At 40.2% G+C, this 23,806-nt stretch overlaps 1 protein-coding gene across 4 annotated transcripts in view; it reads right to left on the bottom strand.

The window, feature by feature from the left end:
• Positions 1-23,587, bottom strand: part of Tps1 (Trehalose-6-phosphate synthase 1) — a 35,362-nt gene extending 11,775 nt beyond the window's left edge. Inside the window, exons 1-4 of one of the 4 annotated variants that reach the window (XM_076440214.1) lie at positions 23,464-23,587; positions 22,460-22,660; positions 13,719-13,824; positions 3,968-4,124 (exon numbers count right to left, since the gene is read on the bottom strand). In XM_076440214.1, coding sequence (XP_076296329.1) covers positions 3,968-4,124; positions 13,719-13,795 — 234 coding nt within the window. In that variant the 5' untranslated portion in view covers positions 13,796-13,824; positions 22,460-22,660; positions 23,464-23,587. Of the gene's footprint in view, positions 1-3,967; positions 4,125-13,718; positions 14,709-22,459; positions 22,661-23,463 lie in introns of those variants that run through there. The other 3 variants (XM_076440223.1, XM_076440198.1, XM_076440204.1) reach the window with 3 other exon arrangements.
• Positions 23,588-23,806: the final 219 nt, after the last annotated feature.

Genomic DNA, 23,806 nt, shown 5'->3' with positions numbered 1-23,806 from the left:
GAGTCGCAAAGAACGCCGCTGAAAACGCCATTTCCGTTAAAGTATCCGTGTGCGAATGTTTTCGTATAATAACTGGAAACACGTGTGCAGTCAATAACAGGTCTGCCTGACTGCACTTTTAGTGCATGAAATTGGAAAATCGCTAATATTCGATGTATTAACCCTTAGCAATACTGTTTACATTGTTAAATATGTCGGTATCTAATCAATTATTAAACATTTAAGTATTGTATGAGCTATAATCCAGCGAAATGCTGGATAAAATACGTGGCTCTGTTAATTATGACATTATCAATTACTAGACCGGCGGATCTTTATGCAAAATACAAATTTTCTACCTTTATTTTCTTATCAGGAGATCTCCTATGAGTTTTATTAGAACATAATGGAGTCTACGCGATCGAAGCGCGGCGATGATAGCGTTCCGTTGGTATTTCTGTTATCTTGGATCCCGCCAAGCTGGCTGAGAGATCGCGTTGACAACATCGTTCGCGCTATCCCGGCGAAAAAATTCGCTCGCGTCCGACGAGCTGCATGGGTGTGAACGTCGCGAAATTCCGACGTAAGCAAGCGCGAATCGAATCGCGAAACTAGGTTGACCATGTAATTAATCATACGGACGAGCTGACGCTAATCGACGGGGAGCGTTAACCCTCCGTAGCCTGATTGTTTCCCGGCTTTTCAAGAACGTCGCTTTGAATCGACGGCTTTTTTCAGTATTTTCTGAACGCGGACACTGAATTTCCACTCCTCCCTTGTTCACGCGATAAACAATCCCTTTGTTTACGCGAACTTTTTATACGCGGCTTCGATTCTACGTTCCACGGTCCTTTCTCTTTCTCCCGATTGAATTTTCGCGCAACACTTGTTTCGTTTTCAATGTGTGACATTAAGCGTGCCCAGAATTATCCGAGTCGTATATTTCTTGTTTCTAATAGGTTGGAAATTGTTTTTGGATAAACTGTTCATCTCGAAGTACTTATTTTTGTTGTACATTACGTACTTGTTTCTGTAAAAGTTTTATATAAAAATAAGCGTTTCTTATATTTGCCCATAAGTATGAAAGTGGTCTAAGTCATGTAAATCATAACCACTGCCGGTCAAACGACCGGTTTCATATTTTTCATTTTCGTATTGGTCTTTATTAATTAATATTGGTTCGATAAATTTCTTCATCCAGACACATATTCTAAGAACAATTGCACAAAATCTAAATAAATAGAGGCTTGCCATTTCGGTCGCTTTTAGAAGGAAGCCATTCCTCATTTTATGAAATGGAGAAACTTCTCCGACTCCGTAAGAATGAAAAATGGACCTAAATTAGAGCAACGTGTTAATTAATGAATAAATTATATAGCATCTGGTACGAGGCAAGGCTTGATAAAGTTCTTCGGAGTACGATGGAGCTTTGCTCCATTTTATAAAATGAAAGCACAAATAAATCGCCGCGTAAACAGCACGTTATTAAACAGAGTATAAAGAATTGAATACACATTTGCCTGAACATTACGAAGCGGTAGAAGCAAGTTTTTCCCTCCACTGTGTAAAGCGAGGAATCAAAATAAATTGCCATGTAAACAGTGCGTCAATAAACAAAGTATAAAGAATGTGGTACACATTCGTATTATACTCCTCCGCGATAGGAAGCGGCTTGTCCCCATTCCACCGAATGAGAAAGAGAACGTAAATCAGCACGCGAACAATGTGTCAATAATAAGCAAAGAATAATCTAGGGAAGAATGTGGTGAGCAAGAAGAGTGGGGGGAAAAGTAACGGGAGCCTCATCAGATAAGACAACGAGAGAAAATCGGAACGCATGACCACCCTAATCGCAAGGACCATTTATCGAGCGTAGGCGCGATCCCTATGCGAATGATAAATCGCTGCGAGATTCGCTAGCGTCATGCCACCGATAACCTGATCCGACCCCGCGACACGATAATCGTGGATCCTTGCCACAGATCCATTCGAGTCCGAGATGATCGACACTCGCCAGACCCATTTAAGGAGTTACACCAATATTTCTTCGCCGTGATATCCCGAATAAGGTCACAACGGATGTTTGATCGATCGGAATCGCCTCAAGGTCTGCCTCGTGAACATCTGACAGCTTGTTTCCCCATCCACGACAAAACTGTTTCCGAGAAATCTCTGTGGCAATATCTCGCGCGGCAACAATTATCACTTGAAAAATTGGTTTTTGGCAGAGTTTAACTCGGGACCCCATTTTTCTGCCGGGAACGCGCCACGTGCCAGGTCAACAGCTACCCAAGTTTTTATCGATTCGTGAAATAAATCATTCTTGTTGGCTTATTTTTCCACTCGCTGTAGAAAAGTGTACAACAATCGTGCCGATTGATATCCGGACACTCGTAAGAAGACGATAACTTCTTTAATTTTGGAGCTTTTTTCAGAAGTTGGAACAATTAGTTTATTACATGACGTGATAAAAAATTTTGAGGAAATAGCAATTGCGGGCCTATATTGAAAATTTAAAAAATACTTTTTTTAGATCTGTGTCGATAACACATATTCGGAAGATTTCATCAAAGTCGGTTAATGCGGGGGAAAATACAGGCATTGAAAGATGCACGAATCCTTAGATTTATTGCAGTTGTAACTTCACAAAAAAAGTACAAGTTGTAGAATATTAAAGAAGTTCCAATGAATAAGACGCTGAACGATCTATTTATTCATATGATTAAAATTTCCTCTTTTTATAGCGCTGGTAAGAATAGAGCAATGCAAGTCATTGGTGTTTCGAGCGTCAGGAGATGGTCCGATTTGAACAATGAATGACGCGAGCAATGAGAAGACAATTGAGTCGTTGCACGAGGAATCAAATTTGTTCTTCGGCGCACCACGATTCGATTAAGTCGATACTCATCGATTCGGTTGGTGGTCATTAACGTCGATTAACTCGGACCGACTCTCCATCAGCTGGTCGAGGTCAAGTTCAAACCGACTAACGAGGTAGCGAATCGACGACCGTGATCTCGATTCTTGATCCGCCTCTAATATCGATTCTGCTTCCTCGGATTGCTCATAAGTAAACTGCGAATCTTTATGCGAAATGAAAATGTTCTGCATCGGTTGTAGCGCAAGCAGGAATAAAATAAAAATTCATTTCATTCTTTAATGATTGTGTTGCATTAAAAACAATATTACGATATTCTGAAATATTTCTAACCATTTAAACATTTACTGTCACAGTAATACTCCGTCACTTTGGTCCAAACTTTCTATGATTAAAATCAAAAATCAATTTTTTATTTAATTGAAATTCAATTTTTATTTGTACCAAACGACTTTAACTTCTTCGAGATGTTAGAATCGGTTTCCTACGTGATAAAGTTGTTTTTCGAAGCCAGATTTGCCTTCACATAAAAAAATTCCTCAAATTTCTACATTCGATTTTTGCATTCACATCTAATTCTGAGAATCTCTTGATTAAAAACCAGAATGAGTTTTACGCGCAGCAAGATTGCGGTGGTAAATCGTACGATGGAATATTTTTCGGTAACACGATCTAAATGGAACATTACCGGCGACACAGAGGAAAGAGTGAATCATCACCAGCTACAAGCTAAAACTATCAATGCCAAGGTCAACGCTGACACAGGGCCGCCGGTGAACCGCGATCATCGTGTCGCGTGGGTGTTGCGTGGCGTGCAACGTAATCGTTCACGCGACAGGCTCGTGGGGTATTGCAACGAAATTTATATCGATTAGTAAATAGAATTAATAGATTTCTCTTCCTGAAGATAACCGTCTGATAAACGTACGAGAGCCTTCTCGCTGATGGAAAAGTTTCAGCTGGGAAATCCTGGTTCATGCGCTTTCCGAGAAGATCGAGTGTTATCAGTTCGATAGTAATTCTGTTCGCTGTCTTTGGCAACTGAACGAATGAGTGGAATCGAAGAGAACACATCTTTTTTAACAGCCGGTATAAGCAAAAATAGCTTACCTTGCGGGACAACAGACCAGCCGTCGGTGTACGATCAGTGGGATCCGACTCCGGGATCGGTTCATCCGGGTTTTCCATGTGCACTCCCGGCCATCCGACCCAGATGCCATTTCCGCTAATTACCACAGGCGCTACCGCAGTCACGAGACCCCCAGCACTAGAAAAATCAACATACGAAAGTCATTAAATGCAGCCACTGGATCCGATCAATATTTCAGCGAATTTAACTTTTAACTTGAAAAGAAAACTTTGACTTTAGTACTTTAAGCATAAACAACGGTGTCGACTATACTAGCAAATATCTATTTTGCATTAAAGTAATTATTTATCATGTAAAGTTCCATGTAACCAGTCATGTGGAAAATTGAATGATAGTAATTCAAACTTAAAGATATTGAACGATTCTTTAACAAGACAAATGAAGGCGTTAAAAACGGTTTCGAGAACGAGTCATCGCGAGTTCAGTGATAAAGTCGATGACCAGCGACACACCCTACGAAACGTCGTCGAACACGTCTTCGATCGATTATGCAACTTGCCATGAACACCGTCTTTCTTTGGACGAAGAGGTTTAGGGGTCACTCATCAAAGTATCGATCTTCCAGGTTTATTCTTAGATATTAGGTGCATCTTTAGATCCCATAAACTCAGGATTGTAACTTTAACTATTCCTTTTACCGATATCAATTTTTTCATTTAACCCTTTCTCCGTGTATAGGATGCGAATGCACCCCAGGCTGAGAAAAACAGAAAGTCAAGCTCGAACTTCTTCCATACAAATGACACCTTTAATTGTAAGATGAAAAGTATAAAACCGGTCATTTAACCGCGGCACTGCTAGGTTCAATGTTAACAATCATGCGTGGCAAAGCTAAATAAGTGAAAAGTCGAGTCATCCAAAATAAAAATATACCTAGGTCACTATTCAGGGAAAAATGAACGAGGTTAGAGTAACTACGGGACTCTAACAAGATCTGGAATGCGAAAAACTTCTTGACCCAGGAAACGTTCAGTACGACACTTGCAGTGTCAACAATTCTCGGTTCGCATACGTTCGTTGATCAACATACAAGCGTTTCCCAACTGCACGTGCGCAAACCTCGAACGATGCGTGACATCGCGATGACTTTTCTAGAATGGCAGCGATCTAAAATGACCTATAACCCCGCCGCACATTCGCACGCGTATTAACGAAACGTATTTGAATAGAAACCAACTTTCTTCGGTTTTATGTCTCGCGAATGATCGAGCCGTGTCCCGTGGTCTGCAATAAGTGCCGCTACCAGATTGTAATTAAAGCTGATGACCTACGTATAAAGTGTTACGAATAAAATGTTATTTTTAGTGGTAGTAGCCTTCGTATACCTAAAATGAATAAAAATCGCACCAAGCTTCGTCGAATGCTATATTCTAGCATTTTCTGACCATTTTTCACACAGGAGCCATAAATGCATAAAGATCCACTAATAATCTTACCGAAAGCGTAGTTAATATTAAGCGACATGATCGGTCCAAGTGATTAATGTTTGTTGAAATACAGTGTCGACAGTTGGGCATATTGGCAAATGGACAACAGACGGCCGACACTTTTGCGGATGTTGATCTAGCAGAATCGATAAACAAGTTATGCTTCTACGAAGTAAGCGAACAAGTGAAAGCAGATAACATTGAATAATCAATTTTACGATGTAGAAGGATGTATAGGTACAACGAGTGCTTGTGTGCCCATAAGTTACTGGCACGCCATAGTTATAAATTTGTAATCGAACTTGGCTGGTATCCAGACTCGAGACAAAGGGCTTTCGACGACTCTATGTTCGGTTGTGTTGCTCCCACTAGGTCAAACTGAATAGCGAGAGTCTGTTGTGTGCAGACTCAAAAGGTGTGGCGTGTACCAGAGTTGTGCTAATTCAATTACATTGTATTTCAATTATGCTTATAGCAATTCAACTACGTCGTAACTGAATTACATAATTCAATTACTAAGTATTTCTACGTATTACTAAGTATTTCAATCAGATGCGTAATTGAAATACAATATAATTAAAATACATCTCTACAAATTACAGCCCAGAACTTTGAAGAAGCGCGATAGATTTTTATGTTTTTCTTTCATAAACTTGTTTGCTGTCTATGCCGCGTAGTTTCTATTCCTCGCCCTCCTCCATAATACGTAACGCTATTTTATAATTGTACTCCAATTACGAATTACATTGTAATTTAATTACAAAGTGTTTTATAATTGTGCTCCAATTACGAATTACATTGTAATTTAATTACAAAGTGTTTTATAATTGTGCTCCAATTACGAATTACATTATAATTTAATCGAATGAAGATCTGAATTATAAATTACAATACGACTGAATTACAATGTGATTATAATTCCTGGAGTAATTCTGCACAACTCTGGCGCGAACACAGCAGGAAGCTATTCGAATTATGGAACAGGTACAGCCAGATAATTAAGGTTCTACCGAGACTTGAAAAAATACAAAATTTTAACGTTAACATGTCTTAACACTAAACCTACCAAGCTTTAAAAGTAGCCGGTACATGTTGCCCTATAAAACTAACAAGATTAAATTTATTTGAACTTTGCGCGGCTCATATTGTAACATCCGCGCTACTAGATACATATATTTGTTTGATAATTTACCACGAAAGCATCTTTATAATTCCAATAATCATACAATGAAAAATCTGAAAGATTTCTGGAAGATGTAGGTTTAGTGGTGAACTCATCAAAATTTGAACTTTGTGCGGTTCATATTGTAATAATTTACCACGCAAGCATCTTTACAATTTCGATAATCGTGAAACAAAAAATCCGGAAGACTTCTGGAAGGTCATGTGGCAGGTTTATTGCTGGACTCGTCATCTCGTGCATTCCGATGTTCGAATGAAAAATCGCCGCGTCTATTTTCAGCGACGCTTTAGTATAAATACCGGCGCCGTCGGCGAAACGACGCGGAAATCATGCGCGCGGAGTATTATTATTGCCGGATACTCGAGTGCAGTCTATTTTAAGGATACCATCGTTTCAGTTTATGTACGCTGGCCAGTTCCAATTAGAAGCACGGTTCTTTCTATTCGTGTTTACGAACGTCACGATATCGAACATTTTATGTCTGAAGTTTAACGAGATCAAACGACCAGGGAAATGCATATTGATCCGCGAGAATAGGTAAACTACGATTCGAAGTCACGTTCTTTGAGATCACAGTATCAATCAGCCTCGATCTCAATGTCGGATATAAGCAAATTACCGTACACGCTGATCGCCGTGCCAATTACGCGACGATCTCGACGCATTTAATATGTACATAAATGTTATTTGCAAGTTATTGTCGCGATTTAACGTTCGTCGGGAATAATTACAGGTCGGCTCCGCATTGGAATGGTAAATCACTATCGAGGTCTGCAATTGTGATATCTCTTTTTATTTAATTGCTAAATATCTGCCGAGGTAATCGCGTCTTAATGTTACGGTAATAAATCTATATATAGAATTTTAATCGGGAACTTTAAACAAAAAGTCACGACGATATCGATGCCCTCGAAACAAACAGAACATTTGTTTTCACGTACGAATACGGTCGAGTTATTTGCAATTAATATCTATATATATCAAGACAATCTTCTTATCGCGAAAAATGCAGGACATTTAATCCGGTTTACGACGTGTTCATTTCGATGACACCTGCTGTTGTTGACACGTCGAACTCGAGGCTGCGGTCATCGAATGTGCAACTGCGATGTAGGATATTACGGTTGCGCGCATTACATCGCCGGGGGAAAATCACCTCCGAAATTTCACTCCCACCTGTTGCCGCGCAGCTATATTAATTAGACTGCGTATTTTATGCATTTCCGTGAAGCGAAATTTGAAACGGTAAAATGCTTAAAATTTCACCGACACCATTATCTGCATTAATTACAGAACATGTGTAGACATTTACTTGGTTTCCTAATCATCGCAACGAGCTGGAAACGAGAAGTCTGCATTTCATCTAATCGTTTTTATTGTAAATGCGCCAAATCCGCAATTTAACCATTTGTACTGTCTCGGCATTGTAAAAAATTGATCCCCTAAGGGGGTGAAAAGGGGATTTGAAATCTAAGATGGCGACATGAGACATAAAATTAAAACTCTATAGGGGTGAATGGGGGGTTAAAAGGTTTTACGGGGAAACAATATCAATTTCCGAGGGCATTGAACGGTTTCCTGTGCAAGCGAAGCCGCGTGCGAAAGCTAGTTTTGTCATAAAAGCATAAAATCCGCTGTCTAGCAATCGACAAAGGAAAATGGGTTCTCCCAGTTTCCCCTCGACAGGCGAAATATTCGAGGTGACGATCGCGGAGGGTTAAAAATTCGATCGAAGCCGTCGAGCGATTCTCAGTAGGCCGATGTGCATTCTGAAATAATGAGTGACGCATGTTTCTGGCGAGAGGACCGTACTACGATGCCACGCGATACTATCATACCTATAGCGGTAAACATTGTTACACGCGCTTCGACGCATCCGATTTCGAACAGCAACCAATGCCACCGCTCACGAACTTCGTGTTTTTCCACGACTTTTGTTGTCTACGAACCGAGGAAGTGGCTCTGTGCGTGTATGTGGTAAGGCAACCGCGATAATATATTACCGCACACGTAACAAAGTCAGTCGGGAAACACGTGGTCGCAAGGAATACCTTGTGAATGAGTATGATTCTCGAGATCGCTAACGATACGTCTCCCCTTATCGTTATCTGAGAATCGTTCGCCACGAGTTTTCCGGGCGCCGCTGTCGGAAAGTAAACTACACTTGAAGCGCCGCCGGGATTTTTGGATCAAACGTGCGCCAATATCGTTATCGTCGAGCATCGCGCGAGACAGAAATAAAGAGAACCAGGAACGACAGATAACAATGTTTGACGAACGCGTCGCTGACGATTTACGGCACTCCTATAAACTCGACGAGGAAAGAAACCGTCTCGAGGACGTCGGCTGTTGTCCGATTTTTATCAGAAAATCGAAACGGAAAAATTAACTCTTGGCGCTCGAGTGGTGACTAAGAGACAAATATTGTTTATCTTATTAAATATGTTAGTGTGTTATTAATAGAGTGTAATAAATGTATAAAATCCGCTGGGTCCACTAATCAATTACTACACATTTAAGTATTGAATAAGATATTGGATGAGAATCAATAGACAAATTTAATTTAATAAATACACACATTTAAGTATTGAATGAGATATTGAATGAATCAACAGACAAATTGAATTGCAACAAACTGGGGTGATATGAAAATTGATTTTCATTTTAAATTCTTCTCGAATTACACCTACTCATTTTCGTTATAAATGTGCATAAAATCCGCTGTCTATTAACTATTAACTATTAACAGATCTATCAATCAATATAGGCCCACATAAAGAAGTTGCAAAATACACTTTTAGTATTTTCTCTACAATTCCGAATAATTGCATTTTTGGAAAAAATTTCATTTCACATCCTGCAGTAAACAAATTGCTCTAGCTTCCCAAAAATGTTCAAATCGTATGGTACAATATTTAAAAACTTATCGTCTTTTCTGGAGCGTCCGAATATTAATCCGGTTCGCTGTAGAAATGGCCCACTGCGCGCTGTCTGGCTACTGTCGACTGTTTCTACTTGCAGTGGACGCGGACGATGATGGAACCGGTTTTCCCTCAGCCCGAGATTTGTATGCCCCGAGTTCTTATTAATCCACATAAAAGAAAAACACAGTTGGCTTTCTATCGAGCACGATTCAGTTATCTGACCATCCATTGGTAATTCTCCGTTTCGATTTTTCGGTGCGGATCGTCTGTTTACGATTGGTTGTTTGTTTGTTTGGCCCGGTTGCATCGCGGATACGGCGATTGCAACAATAAAAACTGGCCGATTTATCTTTAACGCGTGTTTACGGAGGTCTTTAATCTCCCGTTTCTTGGCAATCGCGGTCGCGCGTCGATATCCACGGCTTTCGCGAAACGTTCGACGCGACATCCGAATCGGCATTACAACTGGATTGTACTACAGATGTAATAAGTACGTATATGTGTAATTATAAAACAAATAGCCTGTTCAACGTTTACTTCTTACTGTGCCAATGACTGTATTATTTGTCTTACAATTGTTATTCGCTGAATATATGTTATAATAAAAGATTTATGACCCGTAAAACTGTTTGATTTTGCTGAAAAATCTCTATTAGCTAAAAAATTCTTTTAATCACGTTTAAAAATGGCGAGAGAAGATGTATCAGTGTTTAATTATGCGTTCGCATTTAGTTGCACAAGAGATCCCCGAACTTCTCGAACGTATTGCAACAATGACACCATTTTTTAGCAAAGCTAGCGCAATTGCAGGTGTTATACTGTGTCGATGGTCATGACTCGGCGGTGTGACAAGTTCTAAAAGGGAATTCTCGGTAGCTCTGTGAATGAAATGAAGCAGAATACTGCGAGCGTGTTGTTACGAAAAATTTCGTCACCGTGTCAGCCTATGCTACTCGGTGGAGCAAACCTGTCGACACATCGCGCGATGTGTAATCACGAACTATTTTTTCGCGGACCATAAATAAACATGAAGAGCGCAACGCCGCATCGGCTACTAATTGTAAGTCGCAGTTCACGAGCAATTTTCACCGAGCAACGCTTCGGCACGATCGAAAAACATGATTCGAATAAAAAATATTTATCATTCAGCGACTTTTCCTGATAGAAATATTCCGGGAGACGTTCCGAAATATTCTGAAGAAAAGCAAGAAGATGTTCCAAGGCTATCGTTAATTCTTGAACTCGGAAAATCTAGAGCAGTAATTTCATCAAACGCTCTCGAGATGTAACAAGCTGCAGAGAAGAATTGTATGCACATCAATTTTTCTTGTTTCGAGAGCTGAAGAGGGAGGTGGACAGAGAACGAGAGGGAGACGGACGTTTATTGAATCACCAGTCTCATCTCCAAGGACTCGTATGCATCGTGAGAAGCACTCAGTCTCCGGACACCTTATCAAGCGATAAGGTTATTTGAATAGAGAACTATTTCCACGAACGTGCAAACAATACGGAAGTAACGCGGAAGTTCTACGCATCACGCTTTCGAGATGTTGCATTAACAGTTCACGATCATATTTTCAATTTTCCTCGGCGGAAAAGTCTCTATCATTCATCCAATCGCGTCATTAAATTCTCATCAGACGAGATAATCGAGTCTCGTTTCCTGTTCGCGAAGTGGCGTTTTCGAATTTGTCGATCAAGGAAACATGACGAATGAAAAAATAAAATTAAGACTACGTTTATACACTCCCGTCCATAAGACAACTTGTTTAAAGTTGGATCCAGACGATTTTTGGTTATTAAAGGACTTATATTATGAAATAAAAATGATGTAAAACAAATCTGACCAAAAAATATCCTACATTTTCTAAATTTTAATTATTATTCTTATATTTTCTTGTTTTCCAATCTGACTTCTTGAGCTGTGTGTCCATAATCAGCCCACAATTTCTCAATCTCTTTCTTCCAACATTTATTCAAACAGTATATGTAAATAAAACAATTAAATCAAGCTGGAAGCTTGTATTCTTCGATTACCATTTTGTTAAATAATCATCCCACAATTTCTCGATCACTTTTTGCCAACATTTATTCAAACAGTATATGTACATATTTATTTTTGTTATCTATTTAATTTTTTGATTAACATCTAGTCAAAATAAAACAATAAAATCAAGCTGGAAGCTTGTATCCTATAATCACCATTTTATCGAAAATAAGTGTCCGGTGAATTAAAGACGGGAGTGCAAATGTTTCTGGCTGGGAATGAAACAATGAATGTGCACTGCGCAGTCCTTTAATTTGGCAAAGCGACGCGATCGATGCAGGTCAGTAAACAATTACTTTCGGTAATTATTTTCAACCTGATCCGTGTTGCTCGTCCCGCAAAACAAACTACAGGGTGTCCGAAAAATGTTGTACATAGTCGAAAATGGTAATTTCAAACGATGTCAGAAATTGCTGTATAATAACTAAAATGGGAACATAGGAAACCGCTAGCCTGTATATATTTTACCCGTTGTCTCGCTCGATACGTGGATATTTCTATCGACTCGATTACGCAACGGAATAAATTACCGAACAATCGAATATTCATACGGAGAAGCACCGTCAACAATATCGATCTTGCAAATCCGTTGGGAATACGCGGATCTGCTCGGGAATCGTTCGCGACTAGCGAATGCATCCAGTCAGATCGAGAAACCATTGGAAAAACCGAGTTTCTGTTGCCTAATTATGTTTTTGTTGTTTCGAGCGGTGAAACCAGGTGAACAAATATAAAAGAAAATGAGAACAGATTTAATGCGAAACAGGTTGTGTTCCATTAACCGTGTAAATATTCAATAAACGGTCACGGTCATAATTCCAGCTTACATTGACGCTCGTAATAGTAAATACGTTTTTGTTGGAGTTCAATGTGACATCGATTAATGCACAAATAATATCCCGGAGAATATTATTTTATATTTTCCTTCTAATGTCACAATCATAGGTGAACATTTTGGGATCTCCCTAAGTCTTTAGTTGTAGAATCATTTCCTGCCGGCAACGCGAGCGATATATTTTATACAGGCGGCGAAAAGATCAAGCCAAGGAAACTATAAAATAAAAGAATGTTGTTCTTCCTAAAAATGACAAGATCGAATTTACTCATCGATTTTACGCGATTCTTTCCGTAATGTGTGCCTGGATAATTAAATTTATTCGATAATTTCTCATGAAAGTGGAATAAAATGTCTGAAACGGATCGCTCGCCCGACAATGGCAATTTGTAACGAATTCGTAAATGAATGCAGAGTAATTAAGCACCGGTGGACAATGGAACGGAGAGAATGAATCTTTCGCGATCGTAAATATTACGCGAGCCTGTATCAAACTGATAGACTCGATCTTCGCTGTCTGAAAATATTCAAAACATTGCATTCGATGGTCAAAGTTCCATCGACGGAATAGCAGGGACATTAGTTTCTTAAAAAAGTTTCTTTAAAAAGATTACGAGAATCGAAGAGTGTGGATATACATATTGTTTTCGATCTACTAATAAAAAGAGGAAAGAAATTCCTCGGTGGCTCGGGCAAGCATCGATTTCTATGTATCTATTGTGTCTCGCAAATAAATGTGCATACACCGATTAGCATAACGCTATTCGTTCTTATTCTAATCGATTCGGTGTACTACCGTGCACCGTGCTACCGAATCACTCGGGACATGCATTATCGCGCAGCTCGCATTAATATTTGAACGCGCTTTAAACGGGAATAGCTTCTCTAAAATTTGAACGACTCGACTTTTCTCGAGTAATTAGAAGCAAAGATTTTGACAAAAATCATATACTTGTGCTATTAAATGCGAATCGTCAATTTACAAATCCTCGAAAACAAATCATCCCCTTCCCGATTGCACCACCAGTTGCTTACCTCCCTGTATAATCGACACATATACGCAGAGAGGTTGTCAAAAACAATTTTCAGTATTCTCTCAGAATTTCTTTCTCGCGTCGCGCGGTAAACAAACTGTTCCGACAACCGCGGTAGTTGGTAGAGTCTCGTGCTCTAGAGAAGGAAGTTGTGGGGATCGCGCGAGGTAGCGTCGTCTGATGCAGAAGACGATGTGCGAGAGAGCGGCGGTTTGCAAGGTGATCGATAAAAGCGGCTGGGCGCAAGCTGAGTATACTAACCTGGCCTTGCGTTCCAGCTGGCCGGTCACCTCGTTCCTCTTCAGCACGAACGGCAACCTGTTGCTCACAACGATCATGCTCCCGTTGGAGGAGTAGCTGCCGGGCTCTGTAGACATTTCGTCGATTTTCAATTCCCTGATTCGGTCCGTGATTGCGGAGGACCACCGGCGTCCGGTGGCAGCAACGCGGAAATCCGTGTCTCTTCTCTTCCTGTTCCCGTTCGCGCGGAGGTCTGTACTCGCGACCGCCGGTTCAGCAACGACTGCTAACCGTGTCGCGTGTGTCACGTGCGATCACGTGCGTCTCGGCGAAACCGAAGTCGAAGGAGAACCGCGAACCGGGTCGCTTGGCTAGTCTGTCAGCTCGATCGACGGAATAGTCAACCGATCGGTACTCTGTCAGTCTAGTGCGAGGATCGATCGAGTCTTTGATCGACGCGTGTGTCTCTGTCCGGTCTGGCGTCGAGTCGGTTTCGTGCTTGTTCCGGATCGTTGCGAATTTATCTGTTCGAGGGCAACGTCGATAGGGTGTGATAGGACGAGCGCAGAGAGGAGAATTACAATAGCAAGGTACGAAGAAGAGGGAGAGAGAGAACGAGAACAAACAAACGAGTCAGAGGAGGGAGTAAGAGAGAGAGAGAGGGCGGTCTTGAATGAGGATGACGACAAAGAGGAAGAAGAGTAGTAGTAGTAATAGTAGAAGAAGAAGAAGAAGAAGAAGAAGAAGCAGCTGGTCGATTGGTTCGTGTGAGTGTGCCGCGGTGCGTGGCCGAAGTAGCACTGAAGTAACAACGCTGCGTTCCCCTGAGTTTATTCGAGTTAGCCGCAGCGAGGAATTGGTCCAAAGTGCGCTCTCTCTGCGACCGTATCAATGACGGGGCCGCGACCTTTTGGCCACCCACCGGTTCCTCCTCGTGCACACCACCACCCCGGCTACCGTCCGCACACGTAAACAGACGGTCGCTTCTTCTTCTTCTTATTCGTGTCTGGTCTCCGTCCCGTCGCGGAGTGTCGTCGCGTGTCGTGACAGACGATCAGGGTTATCACCGACACGTTATCTAGTAATTCCCGGATAACACACGTTGCTAATGGGACGACAAAGGCACGTACCATGCTGTTGTCGTTCTCGACAGCTGTACCCGTCCAAACGACGTTACACTGTCAACACCCAGCCCCGAGATAACCATCTTCGGCCCCCGCTACACACGTCCGTCTTTCACCAACGTGCGGCGACCGTGCGGTACCGGAATTGCTTCAACTTCGACGCGAGCGTCGCGGACTCCTTCGTCCTTCGATCTCGCGAAAACCAATCGCCATCCAGCACCGACTACCTTCGAGAATCTTCGGCGACCGGCTGTCTCTGCCGATCGTTCTTTACTTTTCTTTGATACAGACGCGCCGTGCAACGAACCAGGAAGAGGCACGGAAGGGTTGCGCTAATTTCGGTCACCAAGGTCTTGACTGTAGAGCATTGAACTTTATGCGAGCTCGCGTTTCTTCAGGCGAATTCGAGGATTTTCAGTTCTGCATACCGTACTTTTTATGTGATTTGAAATGTTTCATCAACTATTTCGTCACTTTACTGTTAGACTATATCTATGTAATGGAAACGTCGCTCGATCCTACTGCTATCAATGCATAAAGTTCAGCAGTCTACTTATCATGGTTTGAACGGATTCGGCAAGTTTTACCGACACTGCTGCTCACCGGTACTAAATCTTGCGTAATTTTGTAACTAGGGTTGCCATGTTTTATCCAAATATAGAAGAAGTAGTGAAAACTGCAATTATGTATACAATATATGAGATAGGGTCAAAATATAGGAGTTTTTGAAAATTCCTATAGATACGTAAAGATCAAGTTCAAATATAGAAGACTCATATCAAATACAGAAGATCTGGCAACCCTATTTGCAACTAAAGTTATCGCTGACGGTTAAATTCGCATTGTTCATTTTATCCGAAGAAAGTATCCGAAAGAAAGCTTCTACGAAGGTTTCAACACAGGAATTTAAGTTTCTCCGATTTCTGTTGATTGTCAATGAACTGCAAAATATTTTTATTGGAAAGATTTCGGTGCTGTATGTCCACAATTTTGGAGAAAGCATCCTTAATGTAAAAGTTATAGTAAAAACAATGTCAGAACTGTGTTGTCGATCAGTGTTTCTGATGCTTGTGTCGGTCAAACTCGGTTTCAGCGAAACTTTTCTGTGAAAATAGTCTCTGGAAAACCTAAGTATCGTACACACTGAGATGCCGTATGGAACTTTACATTCTTCGTTTCTTCGCTTCCACGAAAACTTGTTCGAAGACAATTTTTTCAATTTTTTACAACGAACTACACGCGTTTGTTTGTTGCGTCTCGGCTATAATTGGCAGCATCGTGAATCACAGAATGCATTTTTCCATCGACATCCACCGATGGACTTTAAAAGACACAACACTACGACATCGGCTTCCTGTTTTAGAGTTTGAAAACCGTAGAAATACGTCATCGTTCGATACCGATTGATTCTTTTGTTGTAACACGACAATTAACTCGTGATCTTTGGATGTAAATTATAAAAGGGTGAATCATAATTTATAAACAAAGTATATTCGCGCGTGAATCACTGGAATTGTACTGTTTACGAAAGATTATTGCGGGGAATAACAGAGTAGAGATATTATTGTTTAGCATATGCAGAACAGCGTTATTTAAAAATGTGATATAGGCAAAAACTTATTACTCGGTCTTATTGTGTTCGTAGATTGACGAGGGGTGGCCTCGTAGTGTGAATCACCGGTTTGTATAAATTCAATTAGCACACATAGAATTATTTCTACGTTAAAATCCTAATTAATTGAACGAAATATGCAATCTATTAGGTTGTTGCATATGAAATGTCCGATTTTAGAATGCGACTCTTACAAAACGTTTCGATCAAGAAATGCTGTTACTGTAATTATAAGGCAACCACGTGCCTGTTGCTTTTAAATAAAGTATATTTCAACGTCAACGAACGCGACTGTCGTGTATTCCTTTTACATGTCTGGAAAAATAACTGTCACATGACTTTTCGTCAAAATGTGGCGATTAATTAACTTACTAATCGTCGATGATAAAAATGAACTACAAAATCAAGATAACAATACTGTAAATGAAAAACGTGAATGACCATATCTTATTTGTACCGTAATACAATCAAGAAACTTGATATTTCTAGATAGACGTATACGGTCGGCGTACGAAGTATTCGTACACATCAAAAAAACGAATTACTTTTTCAAAATTGGACCCAACAGCTTGAGTTTCTTTTCAGACGTTAGGAGGATTTTTACGATTTTTAAGAGTTTACTAGCTAATGTGTATTAAATAATTTTTTCTTTAAATTGTTATTGGTCGCAATTGCGAAGGAAATAGTAAAGGTCACGATATTACCACGTTTTTATTAGCTCGCTTTCTTGTCTGTCTGTTTGTTCGGTACAAAATTTTGCAATTGATTTGAATTTAAATTTTAAACACTTGTACAAAGTTTCATCGAAATCGATCAAGGATGTTACGAAATATAATTGATTGAAAATAGCAAAAAGAGTCCAATATTGAAAAATTTATACGTTTTTAAGAGGTGTACGAAAACTTTGTACACCGACTGTAAATATTTCTCGATAGATACCCGATGCATTGGGTACAAAATTGCGTTTGTTTAATGTCATTGCTAAAAATCGGACATTTCATATGCAACAGCCGATTGTGGGAGAGAAGCAGTAGTTAAGCAAAAATTCATTTCATCCCTTAATACTCTACGTCGAAAACAACAAAACAATATACTTAAATTTTTTATATCTTTCACTGCTTTATATTTCACCGAGCTAATTTCTTCGTAAATGCATGAAAATCCGCAGTCTACCAATTACCCGCCAATTACGGAAATAAAACCTGAAACAACGGCGACTATGTTCGTATCACGAAGATGTTCGACCACTTTTTTTCTTCCCTAAAAACCGTATGCTAGTTGTTCACGGGTTGTTCTAATCTCCTACGTTTTCTATAGTTTGTCGTATTTATTCCAGCCGATCAAAGTCGAGGCGGATAGTGATTAATGGCCGTGATTACGTAACGCCGCGCGTACAACAGCGAGAACGCGTGATGATAGAGGCGCGGAACGAACGCTCGGCAAACGAAATTTCGGGATATCTGACATTCGGGAACAACAGTGTAGGTATTGTTTCGTCGTGACTTATCATCCAGGTAAATATTTAAGGTCGACTCTAGCGACGTTGCGCGTCCTTCCCCCATTTCCATGAAACAAACAATACCGTGCACGGCTCCGCTGCATTGTCCAATGTTCGATTTTTGTCTGCCGATCTATTTCGGTCCGAAGATTAGGATAGCGACGCTAAAGTAGGTGACGGTAATTTTTTCCCTTCTCCACCGCTATCTTCAGAAACGTTTGAAAGAGACGATTCCAACGATTTTTCTTGTTAGCGTTGTAAAAAGAATCTGGGCTAAGCGTAATGGCGTAATGCGAGCGGAATCCTTCGATTTATTATGATACAGTTCATTTTTTTTATTAGCACAGTTAGCTCGCATCAAACGGCAGCTACGTTTATAGTCTCCTAGCGAAACTGTGCCGCAGCCACGAGCAAATTAATATGCAGCTGTATCGCAATACTCGAGGCGAAATCCAATCTGACTGGTGTCTGGCAACGTGTACTGGGTATTTCGGAAAAATTTTTCGGTCCTTATCTGTCTCTTGTTTTTCTAGCTGAATTTGTCTCTCGCTGTCCAGTTGATGGAATAGTAAAAATTAATATAAAGTGGCAAGATAAATTGAAGTCACTCCGTAAATTCGCTCTTTGGTGACGAAGAACTAAGATAAACCGTGATAAATTTGAAATAAGATTACTCCCGTCGCTCGTAACTAACGAATCGATATGCGAATCATGCTATTTATTCGGGACCAGTGAAAAGTGTGTCAAATTGATACGAGAGGCGAATGAATGTTAAATCTTTCCCGTTTCTTGTTCCAAGGGGATGCGTGTTCTACGCCATTTCCGTGGCTACTACTCAAAAATGGTAGAAAATTGTCTGCCGCAGGGTAACTGTACCGATTACTGCGGCATCGTGCTTCGATTGTACTTTATTATAATATAATTCCTAATTTGTCATGAAATAATATGTGTAAGCATTTTATAGATGACTGATGTGTTCTGAATACAAAAAAAGAAATGGTGGCTCTCGAAAGGGAATACGATACAACATAAGAAAAATTTAAATTTTTATTTTATCGAAGTAGGTATCTAAATAGTAATAAAACTTTCCCCTACGCGCAATTTAAAGGAATATGAGGAAAGGAGAATCATTTTTGAATAACAGCCCATTAGTGTGATCGAGATAGAAGAAAAATGATCTTAATTTTACCTTTTATTAGGAATGTTTCTTCAAACCCTGAGATTATAAAAATACGAGAAATACATTCTCATTGAATTGTACAAATTTGTTCATGGCAAAATACATATTCTTACGTGTTTTAATTTGATTGGGGAAAAAATACTGCAGTAAAACGTACACCCGCAGTAATAGGTACAGTATTACCCTAATTCCGACGCGAGAGAAGATCCATGCAAACGGTCAAAACAAAGTAAACATTCGCTTTCGTCTAATTGAACTGTAGAATCGCGGAGACCGCAATTGTAACAACGGTGACACGCGGGCAATAAATTTCAAGCGTAAACCGGGCTGAGAGCTCGTGACTAACGCCGCGGAAAAAAATATTTACAATACTTTCTCGCGCACTAAATCTTTATCGGCGCGCGGGTTCCGGGCAATCTCGAAATTCGGCCGCGGTTCTGGAGAAATCGCGACTTATCGGCCGGCACAATCGCCGCCGCTATTTATTTTATTGAATAATCTGTACCGAAAATGGGAACGTAACCACGAGTGTTTATTGAGATTCTCGCGCGTGTCGGTTGCGAAACCGACCGGAAAGAACTCGAACCCACCGGAGAAACGAGAGGGGAACAAGACCGTACGGGGGGACGTTCCCTTTTTTTCGCGGTTGCCGGTCGAACGGCATAATTACGCGTAATTGTTCGAACGGAGCGTGTCAAACGGCTGTCGGATAGCCTAATTAAGACGCGTTTTCGGCTCGTAAACTTGTAAATGAAAACAATTCGCCGATTACGACGAAGGAATCGGGAGCCGGGAGGAAGAGGAGGATTCCTCTCCGGCGAGATCGCGCATTCGCGGCACGAGGAGAGGGAGTCGAGACGTTATCGTCACGTTATCATCACGTGTTAGTGTTAGCTAATAACAAGCCGAGAGGATAACGAAGGAAATTGGCACGCGTCGCGCACGCGGCCGCGGAAAAGAAGGATTCCTGGATGATCGATTGGCAAAAATTATTCGATCGAACGAGTCGAGCGTCCGTTATCGTAATCGTTCGTATTTTCAATGTGGAAAATAGTTCCGTTGATGATCAAAGTAAATGCCACGATAAAACTTCTCATATGCAAAGAAAATATTAATAGAGGTACGAGTATGCTTGTATTTTTTCACAATGTACAAAGCAGGTAAACGGAGAACATTTACGCGAAGAAAAAAGGTACTTCAAATGACCTCAGGAATCAACCCTTTCGAAGAAGCACAACATTTTTGGGACACCCTGTACAGTTATAAGTGGACTGCGGATTTTCTGCATTTATAATCAAAATCACTATACAAAGCGGAAACAGTAGAAACATTTAAAGAATTGAAAAATACTGTTGTATTAATCCCAACTGATTATACAATTATTCAGAAAAAGAAATCAATGTTTATGCAGCTCCTGCATCTATTTTTTGTATGGCTACAGTTACCTGAATGCTTAACCCTTTGCACTCGGAGCTATTTTAACTCGAAAATGGAACATTCTCTATGATTAGGGCCCGCTCTAAACATACACATTTTTAATTGCATTTAAAAATGTAACAAATTATATGGTTAACAATTTGTGGCTAGGTACAGATATTTCTTAATTAATTTCTACTGTTTTATACTGCTTGATTATCAGTGTTATGTTAATGTTATATGTTTCTTTCTAAATACACGCTTTTATTAAAAAATGTGATTTGATTTTTAATTTTAAATATATGTATATACATTTGTATTCTTAAGGGGCGGCAATTTGTCTTTTTGTCCGGGGCGACGCGACGTAACCGCTAGAGCGGGCGCTGCTATGATTCAGTACAAAAGCTTATACAATTATTCAATAATGTAAACAATATTTTGAATAATGGTACAGCAATGTTTAGTGGCGCCTCTCAGAGTCACCATTCGAGTGCTAAGGGTTAAATATTGATTACTATGCAAAATAAAAATGCTTTGCATCGATTGTGAGAAGCAGGAATAACATAAAAATTGATTTCATCCCTTAACGACTTCATTACATTACAAGCAACATCACAACATTCTTGAATGTTTTAAATCGTTTAGTGTTTCATATTTCACCGAACCAAGCTCTTCACACATGCATAAAGATCCGCAGTCTATTGATTACAAACGAATCAATTTTCATTTCATCTAAAAGGAAAGGCATAACATTCATATTTGATAGAATTTGTTCAAATCTTCCTCGCGAGTCTGACTCGTTAAAATACGACAAAGGGTTGAGATGGACAGTTATCATTTTGCATAAAATGGTCCGACGTCCGAGGCTTAAAACACGACGTTTCAATATGCAATAACACGACAGAAGGCCACCGATACGACGAGGAACAATAGCAATCTTGACGAAACGACCCTGACAGCCTAACGGGTAAAAATCAGGAACGCGTGCTCGGGAAAATAATGGCTGCGTCAGCGTCTAAAATTATTTCGACCCGTTAGCGTTAGATCGTCGGCCGAGATAAAACGGTATTTTTCGACCACTTTCGCGACCGGAGACACGCCGTTACGCAACGAGACACTAACGTTTCCCATTCCGCGGCGAAATGACGCACAACGTGTCCCCCAACTGTCTGCCGGATGCACCTCCTTATCAAACTGTCGTTAACGTTGCAACGAATTCGCATAATTAGCCTATTTCGGATCTATCGACTGCAAGCAACCAGGATGGATTCGTTTTATTTCGTTAAAGGCGTCTTTGGGACATCTTAAAGACGCCTTTTTAGGGCGTACGACTTTCACACCTTGAAAAAGAAATTGAACGTAAAAAAGACGTTTTTTAAACATTTTTAAATCGTTACCTTCACTGTTTCGTTCGCGACTGCGAGTAATAAGAATTTAGAAACGAAGATTATTTACACAAAAAAACTCGAACTGTTTGGTCGAATTTTGAAAAGAAGTTATGCTGTTTTTAAAAGGTGTACGAATACTTTGTACACCCACTGTAGCTTGATTGTTAACGGGGTCAGAATTGAGGGGGCTGTAGCAATAACGAGGCAATTCCACTTTTAGGTGATTTCTATAATGCTGATGCCTTTGGTGTACCACGCAATGACTATTCTCTCGTTTGCCAATTAAAAAGAAAACAAGAAGTTGGCAAGGTCAGTGTACAATGTAACTCGACGCTTTGAGCTTGAGTCGAAGCTCGAGGTTATTTGAGGACTACAGAGTCTCAAGGACACAGTATGTACATATAAACATCCCTGTTTCCAACCACGGCTCTCTCTCTCTCTCTCTCTCTCTCTCTCTCTCTCTCTGATTGTACAAGTAAATATTATACACTTTTTAAATGATGCAGTTATACTTTACCAATTTTGAATTCGTAAAAGCTACTACCTGCAATTCGAAGTTTCGACTGTCTTCGCACGACTTCGGGTAGGTTCGTCGAACTTCGTGACAATTCGGCCGGCGTGGCGTGTGGATCAAAACTAAGCGCGAAACCGGTGAACTCTTTTTTTAGCTAAATTTGAATGACGCTGAATTTTAAGAACGATAATGCTCGACTGCCATTCGAAAATTCCGCTTGCCTCAAACACTCTGTAAACAATAATAAACCCGACCAATGTGAGGTAATGACTAAAGCATTCAATAACAATGTATACAAGAAGATATTCTTGAAATACGACACAAGCTGAAAGGAAAGTAAAAATACATACTTACTCAGATCTCTATTTATTTATTTATTTGTTATTGCTAGATCTCTATTTATTTCAAATAAAATACCAATGTTGCCACGCGTAGAGCGTTGTATCACGAAATGCATTTAGACCAGAAATTTCATCATTTTCTGATGTCATAAACTAATAGAAGAAAATGGCAAGACCACGTGCACGAGCAATATATTCGTATGTTACTTAATTCGACGCAGTTACGTTGCACCGTGTCGTCAATAACGCATTAATACGTTTTGTAAAATGGTCTGACATGGTGCAAGGTAATCATGTAGGTGTATAACCAATGAATAAAATGAAGCAACTAAATAAGTGATTGCAAATAGAGATTTAATTAACGTATCTATGTAAAATACATCCGATGAAGCACGCTATAAGAGGAACATCCTTGTCATAGAATTTTCGCGAATGATATATGTATACATATAGTTCCTGTCGGATTTATTTCCACCTGGAATCGTTTAACCAACGAATGACCGACGTTACACATACGTGAAACATTTTCTATTCTGAATAGAGAACACTTTTTCGTACAGCATCAGGCGTGCGTATACAACACAGAACGAATGATAGATGAGTCACGCGAAATGGATTTTCATTTGCGTTCTATTCGCGAGTACGTGAATCTCGACCTGCGCTCGAAGAAGCAAAGGCGACATGGACACCCACCTCGAAAGTTAAGACTCCTCGATTATACTTTGCGTAGATACCGGTTGCGAACTGTTGCGAACGCACCGAGCTCTGACAATTGTCGTCGACAAGAATTGCAAGGATCTTGACGTTACTACTTGATACTACTCGCGCACTCACATTGACTCACATGTATACCGCAGTATACCGGCAATTCTCCAGTGCTAGCTAGTGTTTTTGCGAGATGTTCTTTCAAGAAGGTACCACTGGTAACTGGTTCTTTCTTCGCGAATATTCGGAAGCTGAAATTGCAAACCAAATCGATTGTTCGACAACAATTGTTCGACTACAGTACAATACTGACCGGCAACTAAATAAGGAA

This window comes from Lasioglossum baleicum, chromosome 2 (assembly GCF_051020765.1).
Source record: "Lasioglossum baleicum chromosome 2, iyLasBale1, whole genome shotgun sequence".
NCBI lineage: Eukaryota > Metazoa > Arthropoda > Insecta > Hymenoptera > Halictidae > Lasioglossum > Lasioglossum baleicum.
The sequence above is the reverse complement of the archived record's forward strand: the minus strand, read 5'-3'. Positions and strand labels throughout refer to the sequence as shown.